This window comes from Sinocyclocheilus grahami, unplaced genomic scaffold (assembly GCF_001515645.1).
Source record: "Sinocyclocheilus grahami isolate Dianchi unplaced genomic scaffold, SAMN03320097.WGS_v1.1 scaffold2353.1, whole genome shotgun sequence".
Lineage (NCBI taxonomy): Eukaryota > Metazoa > Chordata > Actinopteri > Cypriniformes > Cyprinidae > Sinocyclocheilus > Sinocyclocheilus grahami.
The window spans coordinates 19,947-30,627 of NW_015507532.1; the positions used below are offsets into that span (position 1 = coordinate 19,947).

General features: G+C 41.9%; 2 protein-coding genes across 3 annotated transcripts in view; both read left to right on the forward strand.

Annotated features, from left to right (window-relative positions):
• LOC107574819 (protein NLRC3-like) overlaps positions 1-10,681 on the forward strand; it is a 21,357-nt gene that overhangs the window by 10,199 nt on the left and 477 nt on the right. Inside the window, exons 3-5 of the mRNA XM_016261254.1 lie at positions 152-155; positions 7,986-7,992; positions 10,572-10,636. Coding sequence (XP_016116740.1) covers positions 152-155; positions 7,986-7,992; positions 10,572-10,636 — 76 coding nt within the window. The remainder of the gene's footprint in view (positions 1-151; positions 156-7,985; positions 7,993-10,571; positions 10,637-10,681) is intronic.
• The window catches only part of LOC107574820 (stonustoxin subunit beta-like), a 19,386-nt gene continuing 16,016 nt past the window's right edge, over positions 7,312-10,681 (forward strand). The window contains exons 1-2 of one of the 2 annotated variants that reach the window (XM_016261256.1): positions 7,312-7,328; positions 7,721-7,894. The gene's annotated coding sequence lies outside the window, so the exon portion shown is untranslated. Of the gene's footprint in view, positions 7,329-7,592; positions 7,612-7,720; positions 7,895-10,681 lie in introns of those variants that run through there. The other variant, XM_016261255.1, reaches the window with a different exon arrangement.

The following is a 10,681-nucleotide window of genomic DNA, read 5'->3' on the forward strand; positions in this document are numbered from 1 at the left end:
GTCTGTCTGACAGAGAGTCCTGATGCAATCTGAAGGCTCAAGTTGATCTTTGCTGAAGTTAGTTGATGGAAAAGAACCAGTTTGAGTCAGATGATCTTGGTGAATGGAAAGTCAAGGCCCGAGGCCTGGCGCGAACTTAGGGTGTCCTTAGGAGCGTTCTAGCTCACATCTTCTCAGAATCTTACAGAAACTCAGACTGGAGGCGGGTCACTGATGTAAGGCCTTTAAGGCCTGACAAGATTCACGCCTCTCAGGATGAGCTTGTCCAATAAGAAAGGCTGAAATTCCAAGCGGGAGTTTGGAAATACTGGGGAGTTTTATGACCCTTTGTGTGAAAGCATGGTAATTTGCATATGGAACTTGAATCGAAATTACTAAAGATTCTCAATAACTAATATATTGCTTATGTACCAACATATAATATACACTCTCGTTTAGATCATCATATAAAAGACAATATACAAGGACAGTAACAACACAAGGATATGTGTGTTCAATTAAAGAAAGGTTTTCCTATGAATTAATTAGAGAAGAGTCTTTTTACTGTGCATTGTGTCTTTCCTATGGAAAATGTAGTGAGTTTCTCCACCCACATTCCTTTGGGCAATAAAACCAGTGTTATCAGCATTGGTTGCCATGGAATCAGAGGCCTATTCTGCCTTTCTGAGGTGTTAAGATGCATTTCGGGGGAGGGGTCCATAGGCCCTCATATGGCTTGTTAACTGAGGGGTGTTACAGAGTGTTTGTTAAATATAACTAACAAAATATATACAGGTGCATCTCAATAAATTAGAATGTCGTGGAAAAGTTCATTTATTTCAGTAATTCAACTCAAATTGTGTGTCAAAGAAACCTGGGCTTCCATACCACCTCAGCAGTGCCACAAACTGATCACGCCGAATTGAGGCAAGTATTGAGTACATGTACAGTAAATTAACATACTTTCCAGAAGGCCAACAATTCACTAAAAATGTTTTTTTATTGGTCTTATGAAGTATTCAAATTTGTTGAGATAGTGAATTGGTGGGTTTTTGTTAAATGTGAGCCAAAATCATCACAATTAAAAGAACCAAAGACTTAAACTACTTCAGTCTGTGTGCACTGAATTTATTTAATACACGAGTTTCACAATTTGAGTTGAATTACTGAAATAAATGAACTTTTCCACGACATTCTAATTTATTGAGATGCACCTGTATGTCTGATTGGTCCAGACGCAACAATTATGAACTTGCTAACTAAAATATTAAAATGTAAAAATGCATTTATGCTTATGAGAAATATTTAATCAAAAGAATCCCATACATCCATGTCTCTTGGTAAATAATCCATTGTGATTTGCTGTTATCACAGCCCAGAACACAGCACAGCAGTTCGGTCCTACAAATGGCGGCCGCACCACTGTGTGACGTCACATGAAACCTGTGAATTATCTCATCGCACTGGATTGAATAAAGCAAGGACAGAGTTTACCACAAATGCAATGTAATGAGTGCATTCAGTGTTTATCTTACATGTGCATACAAACAAGCAGCTCATTAACACAAAAAGGCTGATGATGACGATTGCAGGCGCACTCTTATATTCATGGTGCTCCAGTGATGACATCATAGACTGACGTCGGCCAATAGGATTGTTGTGTTTGCACACATGCTTCAGACACCGGTAACGCTGATGAACTTCCCCATAACGTCAGTCCAAGACCAGTGTTGGGGTATCGCATTACAAGTAACGCGAGTTACGTAATCAGATTACTTTTTTCAAGTAACTAGGAAAGTAACGCATTACTTTTTTAATTTACAAGAAAATATCTGAGTTACTTTTTCAAAAAAGTAATGCCAGTTACTTTGTTTTCCCATTTATTGACTGACAGCTCTCCTGTCCCCATATTGGGAGAAATCGGGAGTACAGAGGCGTTGTGTGCGCTGTGTGAACATGATGTTACTGGATTGAATAAAGCAAGGACAGAGTTTACCACGAATGCAATGTAATGAGTGCATTCAGTGTTTATCTTACATGTGCATACAAACAAGCAGCTCATTAACACAAAAAGGCTGATGATGACGATTGCAGGCGCACTCTTATATTCATGGTGCTCCAGTGATGACATCATAGACTGACGTCGAATATCATTCTACATATGTTTGCACACATGCTTCAGACACCGGTAACGCTGATGAACTTCCCCATAACGTCAGTCCAAGACCAGTGTTGGGGTATCGCATTACAAGTAACGCGAGTTACGTAATCAGATTACTTTTTTCAAGTAACTAGTACAAGTAAATTTACAAGATAATATCTGAGTTACTTTTTCAAATAAGTAACGCAAGTTACTTTTTTCCAATTTATTGATTGACAGCTCTCCTGTCCCCATGTTGAGAGAAATTAGATATTACTGTAGTTCTAAAAGAAATATGAATATGCATAAATTTATCTCACTCACAAAAAAACAAAAACACAGATTCAGTATTCCTCAAAATGAATAAAAATAATGCAACTCAGAATATGGCGCAAACCTGCAATAATTAAATGTTAAACAACACAAATATCCTTTATGTATTTAATCCTATTCTACTAACCAATGTCTTTGCTTCTGACCTTCAATGATCCAGTTCAACCATACTAATAAGCACAAATTACTCTAGACAACATTTGTGTGTCTTTGTTTATTGCTGAAGTGTGTTGAAATTTCTTCTTCTACATTCTACTGTACGGATGTAAATTTACTTTCCCTTCAGCCCGAGGCTTATTCATTTCACTTTTGGTATGAAAAGGCTTTTATACTGTATTTGCCAAAAATATAACTTTTTTATTTTGAAAACAAACAAGCAAGACCTGTCCAGATTTAAAAAGTAACGCAAAAGTAACGTAACACATTACTTTCCATAAAAAGTAACTAAGTAATGTAATTAGTTACTTTTTTATGGAGTAATGCAATATTGTAATGCATTACTTTTAAAAGTAACTTTCCCCAACACTGTCCAAGACGCAGTGTCCCGTTCCTCCTCTCAGGGAGCCATGGTAACGGTCATAATTTGAGACGTTCTCTGTCTCTTTAAATGAAAACACTTAAATCATGGGAAAACACCCCATGATGACTGCTTTACCATTTGAACTTTATGTATCTGTAGACTACATTGTGAGTTGTGGTTTCAGTCAGAGTACTTGTAATCCGGATTTGGTAATCTGAATTATTGATTGAATCTGAATCATGAATCATTCTAATCCACAATACATTTTGTAACAACCTGGATCTGTAGATTGGGACAATATGCTATGTGAGCAGTGGTAATTTAACACCAGGGATTTAGCTTTGTTTTACCTACATTTTAACCAGTTTATTATTCTAAATTGTGTCATAAATTAAGGAAAAATAATCGGTACGTGAAACATCAGGTTAACTGTCCAGGTGTCGTCAGGTTGATGTTCTGTTTCTGTTCCGGGACTCTTATTTTGATGTTCTTTTCATCCTGTTGTATCTTGTTTCTAGTTTCCTGTGTCTTTTGTTTCCTTGGTTCCTAAATATCTTCTCATCTGTTTCCATAGTTGCTGATTCGTTTGTTACCTGTGTATACTGTAGTTTGGTTCTTAATTTTACAAAAGTAAAAGAAAATAAATTAAAAATAAAAGAAAGACACTCTAACACTAGCGTTCCCTTTTCTTTTTCTATTCTATGTAGTTTTTTCTTTTAATTATAAAAAATACAAATAAAAAAGCCTTGCTACATGTACAGCGTTAGGCTAACGTCTCTAGGTTACGTACTGTATGTAACCATGGTTCCCCGAGGGAACGAGACGCTGCATCGAGTCGCTTTGGGAACGCCCCTTGCGTGACCGCGTTCTGAAACACGTGTCAAATCCGTCCAATGGAGCAGCGAGACGTCACGAGCAGGGTGACATAAGCACCAGAAAGCATAAAAGCACATCCGGCCGGGCGCAAACCAGCTTCGATGAAGTAGCGCCTGCAGGGATGCAGGGAGTATGGCAAAGAGACGCAGCGTCTCGTTCCCTCGGGGAACCATGGTTACATACGTAACCTAGAGACGTTCCCCTTCAGGAACTCGAGCTGCGTCGAGTCGCTTTGGGAACGAGAATACCAACTGCGCCCTACTACCAAGTCCCTGCCTGTGTGTGTATCTTATGAGCACATCACGAAGAGAGAACTTGGGAACCTGGGGTAGAAGCCAGGTCTAGGTTGTAAAAGCGGACAAAAGTGTGTGGAGAGGACCAGCCCGCCACAGCACAAATGTCCTGCAAGGCCACACCCAGGCTGAAAGCCTTGGAGGCCGCCATACTCCTGGTCGAGTGCGCTCTGACCCCCATAGGTGATGGGAGGCCAGAGGACTCGTAGGCTAGTGAGATGGCCTCGACCACCCACCTACCCGTAGTCTGCTTGGTCGCCGGAAATCCCTTCTTTGGCGGACCAAAACAAACAAAAAGCTGATCTGCCTTACGCGACGGGGCAACTCTGTGTGCGTACGCGTCCAGTGCTCGAACTGGACAGAGCAGATTACGCCTTTCTTGGCCTACTTCCTGGTATGGAGGAGGACAGAATGCCTTAAGTACTATGGGCCCTGGTGAAGAAGTGGGCACCTTAGGGACATACCCGGCCCTCGGGTAAAGGAATGCCTTAACCATGTCTGGAGCAAACTCCAGGCACGAATTAGAGAGTGCCTGAAGATCCCCGATCCTTTTTAGTGAGGAAATAGCGAGGAGAAAGATGGTCTTGAGCCTGAGCAACTTGACCGAACTTCTTCTATGGGTTCAAAGGGGGCATTGTATGAGCCCTCCAGAACCACAGCCAGGTCCCATGAGGGCCTCAGGGTGCCACGGAGGAAACGAGTGGCAAGTGGGTGTCTTCCCAATGATTGACCACCCAGAAGGGCGTGGTAAGCAGCTAAGGCCGCCACGTATACCTTCAGAGTGGAGGGAGATAACCCTGCGGAGAATCGCTCCTGCAGAAACTCCAGAACTGTACCAATTGGGCAGTTGACTGGGTCCTGCAGTCACTGTCCGCACCATGAAGCGAAAAGTTTCCACTTTCAAGGCATACTGTTTCCTAGTGGTGGGAGCTCTGGACTGGAGTATAGTCTCAACAACCTCAGTTGAGAGACCAGATGCTAGGAGCTGTGCCCCCTCAGGGGCCATGCCCACAGCTTCCATAACTCCGCCGATTGATGTAGGAGACCACCGATGTGTTGTCTGTGCGGACAAACACATGATGCCCCCTTAGGTCTGGAAGATAGTGTGTCAGAGCTCGAAACACGGCCAGCATTCCCCGGTAGTTGATGTGCCAAAAGAGATGATGGCCTTCCCACAGACCCTGGGCAGCGCGGCCACTCATGACCGCTCCCCAGCCCGTGAGAGAGGCATCCGTCGTTAGCCTTACGCGACGACAAGGAGCCCCTAACGTCGGGCCTTGAACCAGGAACCAACGTTTCTTCCACATGTCTAAGGCACGTAAGCATCGCCGCGTGACCTTGATCATGCAAAGCGGATTCCCCCTCAGGGGAAAATCCTTTGGTTCTGAGCCACCACTGCAAGCGTCTCATGTACAGCAGGCCAAAAGGTATCACGTTGGACGCCGCTGCCATCAGGCCCAACAGCCTCAGAAACTGTTTGACAGTGAGTGACTGGCCTTCTCTTACCCTCGTAACTGTCGTGAGAGACTGTGGGGCTGTAATACGGGATGAGTACGGTTTCTCCCACGATCTTGGCACCTCTGCATGGAGATCGGGGAAACGGAAGGCCCCCGTCGTGAAGGCTGTGATCTGGATTCAGATCATGCTCGTCTAATTATTTTTAGGACGAGCGTCCTGTTTCTAGGCTGGCCAAACGATATTTTATTTTGGCGCGAAACACCCCCCATAATCACAAATCACACCTCATACGCGAGGGACTGTGGTGGCGAGTCCACAGTCTCCTCTGTCTCGACACTCGTCACATCCACCTCCTCGGAGGAAGATAGATGAAGCGTCTGGCTCTTTCTCTCTCGCGGGGGGGTCCGCGAGAGAGAGAGCCGCGGATCTAGCGGGTGAGGACCGAGAAAAGGACGAGCCCATCTCGGATCCCTCCGCTAAATCCACCCGCGATCCCCACGACAACAGTCTGCGCTGTGCCTCGGCAACAGCTGGACCGCTGCCAGCTGGATCGCGAGCCTGGCCGCTCTCATCAAACGCAGCCAGGCGAGAGCGGAGCGTGCGCAGCGAGAGCTCGCAGTGATGACAATCAGCTGTTCGAAAGCTGACCGTGCATGCTTCGCTCCCAAACAAATGACACACAAATCGTGTGTATCCCCCGCCGCCAGATATCGTGGGCAGGGAGAAACACAGCGTTTGTAATGCCGTTCGTTCGCCATAGCTTTCTCATTGTTTTATATATATATGAGTGCTTGTGCGGACAGACAACAGTAAATAGACAGACACATACACAGAGCGCTACTGAAGGGCAGAAGCTGGTTTGCGCCCGGCCGGATGTGCTTTTATGCTTTCTGGTGCTTACGTCACCCTGCGCGTGACGTCTCGCTGCTCCATTGGACGGATTTGACACGTGCTTCAGAACGCGGTCACGCAAGGGGCGTTCCCAAAGCGACTCGACGCAGCTCGAGTACCTGAAGGGGAACCGAGATTTGTCAAAGCACTTACATATTATTGATGGTTTTGATTGCTTCTATTGCCCTCATTTGTAAGTCACTTTGGATAAAAGTGTCTGCTAATTTACTAAATGTAAATGTAAATATATTTATCTTGTGCATTTATACATCTTGGTTTCTTAAGTTCATGGTCAGTTATTGTCTATGCATGTTTGCCTGCTGTACCCTTTGGACAATTTTTTTGTTAATTTTAACATACAAATTTGCTGCAACAGGATCCACTGTCCCTTCTCTGCTTTGCTGTGACAGGTGTTTTATGAAGAATTGAATTACTGAAACATACATTTAAAATCTAATGGAAGTCCTTTAATTTTGTGTAATCACTTTGAATTCTTTCTTAAAGCTAAAAGCATCCGATGTATTTACTGTTCATTGAGTTTACTTCAACTGTATCAGCACAGTCAAAGCTTTCTGGAAGTCATATGTGCTCCAGATTACAAAACCTTCCAGATAAACACAATAAGTAAACACATTATCTGCTGTTTGTTTTGTTCTTTTCACAGGCTATGTGGATGTAATCTCACTGCTCAGTCCTGTGAGAGTTTGTCTTCAGCTCTACAATCCTCAAATTCTGTCCTGAGAGAGCTGGACCTGAGTAACAATGACCTGCAGGATTCAGGAGTGAAGCTTCTTTCTGATGGACTGAATAGTCCAAACTGTCAGCTGGAGATTCTGAGGTAAATGGTTCTCAAACAAATAAATTAACACAATATTCAGTGTGTTTATCAATTTATAAAGCTTGTGATGTAACTGTATATATTACTGTTTGTTTTGTTCTTTACACAGGCTATGTGGATGTAATCTCACTGCTCAGTCCTGTGCAAGTTTGTCTTCAGCTCTACAATCATCAAATTATGTCCTGAGAGAGCTGGACCTGAGTAACAATGACCTGCAGGATTCTGGAGTGAAGCTGCTTTCTGATGGACTGAAGAGTCCAAACTGTCAACTGGAGATACTGAGGTAAATAGTTCTCAAACAAATAAATTAACACAATATTCAGTGTGTTTATCAAATTGTAAAGCTTGTGATATAACTGTATATATTACTGTTTGTTTTGTTCTTTACACAGGCTATGTGGATGTAATCTCACTGCTCAGTCCTGTGCAAGTTTGTCTTCAGCTCTACAATCATCAAACTCTGTCCTGAGAGAGCTGGACGTGAGTAACAATGACCTGCAGGATTCTGGAGTGAAGCTGCTTTCTGATGGACTGAAGAGTCCAAACTGTCAACTGGAGATACTGAGGTAAATAGTTCTCAATCAAATAAATTAACACAATATTGAGTGTGTTTATCAAATTATAAAGCTTGTGATGTAAGTTGATATAAATACACAGCGCAGAAGTATGTTAATTTACATGCAAGCAGCTCTTTATCCAGTGTTTTCAGTGTCTCTGAGTGGCTTGGTTCACAGTAAATTCTGCTCCACACAAACTCCATCTCATGTAAGGGCTGAGAGTTTGGGTCACTTATTACATGGACTAAAAAATGCAACATGCATCAAACATTTGCTCTTTTTTTGACTGGTCATCTTAATTATTTTATACTTGATAAGCGCTGTTAGACAGCTGAGGCAGACCAGAAAAATGAACTTTTTGAATGTTTTGTCATCTAAACGAAAAGCCAATAGGTGCGTAGTTGAGTGCAGCAGAGTAGCATGAAGAATATTAATTTGAAGAATTTGCTGTATAATTGATAGAATGTCCTGCTCAGTGTCTGTTGTGATATAAAATAAATGAGTACATCCCTTCTGAAACTTAAATTCAACCATTGCTCTTTACTAAGAACACATGTTAAGAGTCACAAACTGCACGGAGTCATGAAAGCTGAGGATCCAAATGCAATATTTATTAAAGAGTAATCAAAATATGTAATCCAGAAACAAGCAAAAGATCATACACAGGCAATCAACCAAACAATAACAACAGTGCAATAAACACAGGCAGGGAATCAAAAACCAAGAGACATGAAAGAAGGAAACGTTTAGAATTGCAGAATTACATACAGCAAAACTTCACTTACAATGACTGAAAGATACATCACTTTTATAGGCAGAGGTAATGAGATAATGAGACACAACTGAATGCAATCAGTGATGATGAGACTAGTCAGAGAGTCCTGGAAAATGTAGTTCATGAGGCAGTAACAATATTCTGGGATGGAGTGCCCTCTGGTCAAGGACACTCCAGCTGGTGATTGTGACACTAGGGTTCATTAGATATATAATCTTCCAGCAAGTCTGCTTGATCAGTTACCGAAGAAGCAAGACAAAATTATTCAGGAAAATAAGATTTTCTTATCAAATTGATAAAATGTTGAAAGTTACTAAATAAAACTAAATAATTTTTTTCTGGTATAAGTTTAAGGCAATATTGATCAAAAGACTATTATTCTAGCCCAGGTTTTGAGAGGACTTGAATCTGAAAATTCAAAGTCAACCTGATTAGAACTGATTTGAAATTTGATAGTTTACACTTTAATCAACTGTTCGTCCAGCGAGACGTTAACGTCCGTGTATCTTAACAATCTGACTATTTGTATTTTTCCTTGGCCACAGGTCAATACACTTATAATACTTTGTAAGCTCCTAGCGACGTAACGTGATCTTGGCAAGGTTTGACTTTAAAATTACAAGACACCAGACAATACTTCTTTATAAATGAAAACAAGAATTTATTGGCTATTCTAGATTACATTAAACTACGCTAAAACACACACATACACACACATACAGTTCTAAAGAATGATGTTAACGGAGTTCTGAGGAAAGTCCAAAGTTTTTTTACTTGCAACCTCAGAAAATCAAAAAGCAGAGACTTGGCTTATGTTTACTGCTTAAAATTAGCTCGGCACCAGTTCAGCAGATAAAAGATTTTGTTTGTTTACTTGCGTTTTTGGGTGACAGCTGAAAAGCTGAGTTTCCTTGTTTGGCTGCTTGAGGTAATTATGTTGCTGATTGGTTACTGAGATGATGTCAGGACGGCATCCCTTTGGGGAAGCCCTCCGGAGATTGGTAGGTTTCTTGATGACGCAGAGGCTTGAGCAGTTCTTCTGAAAAGTCTGAGTTTGCAAGACTTTAAGTTCCTGAAGATCTCTGGCAATCACGAAGTTGCAACTGAAGTGTTTGAGTTTTGGGTGACTAATCGCTTTGATGGTAAGCATGTGAGCACAGGTTGGAGTGCTATTAACACAGCGAAAGGCGAAGAAGCAAGCAAGCACTCGAGTCTGTCTTGCATTGGGTTTTTGATCCGCGGCATAAGTCCGTCCCACGGCGCGATCTTCCAATCGACTTCTTGCTAGGAGGAGCGTACATACATTAACACGAGGCTTCAATTTATTATGTGGAGAAAAATCTTTGCGAAGATTTGGTTGATGCGTCTATAAAGTTTCTTAATGCGAGTATTGTACATACGTCCCACTTCTCATTCATACCAAAGTTTCTCACATAAAATAAGCTTTCATTCAAGCTCAAATAACAGGTATTTTGCATACACGGTAATCGTAATAACTAAAAGGAAAAGGTATAAGGCAAAGATTAAGATATCATGGTTTCAATAACACATCAAACAGAAAGCATATTATTTGGGAGTATATTGCTCCGATACTTTCAATGATTTTAAATGATTGTCTTATGAATTGTCTGTGTAAGTTCTGTTTCTTTGTCTGTGACAGGAGAAACACGTGCTTTTCTGGAAAGTAGTAAAAGGGAAAAGGGGAGGTGTCCTGAGGTCATGCCCATGTAACGATGTAACGAGTGCAATCCTTCTGCTGGACAGGGAGCTCTTAATCTGTCGCTTTCTGTTTATCGGATTTAGAACTGTTGTCCTGTTGTCTTCATGGGGTCCAGGAGTTCTTGTGCTGGAACTTTTCCAGATACCAGGTTCTTTGTTCTGTTGTCTCTTAAATCGTTATTTATGCTGAAGCCAGTCACGTTACACTGCACCCCTGATCCTCGGGGTTTCGGACAGGGGGAGTTTCTCCTCCCCTGGTGAGTTAGGGTTTAAGCACTGTTTTTATTTGAGTCTCTTGAGAC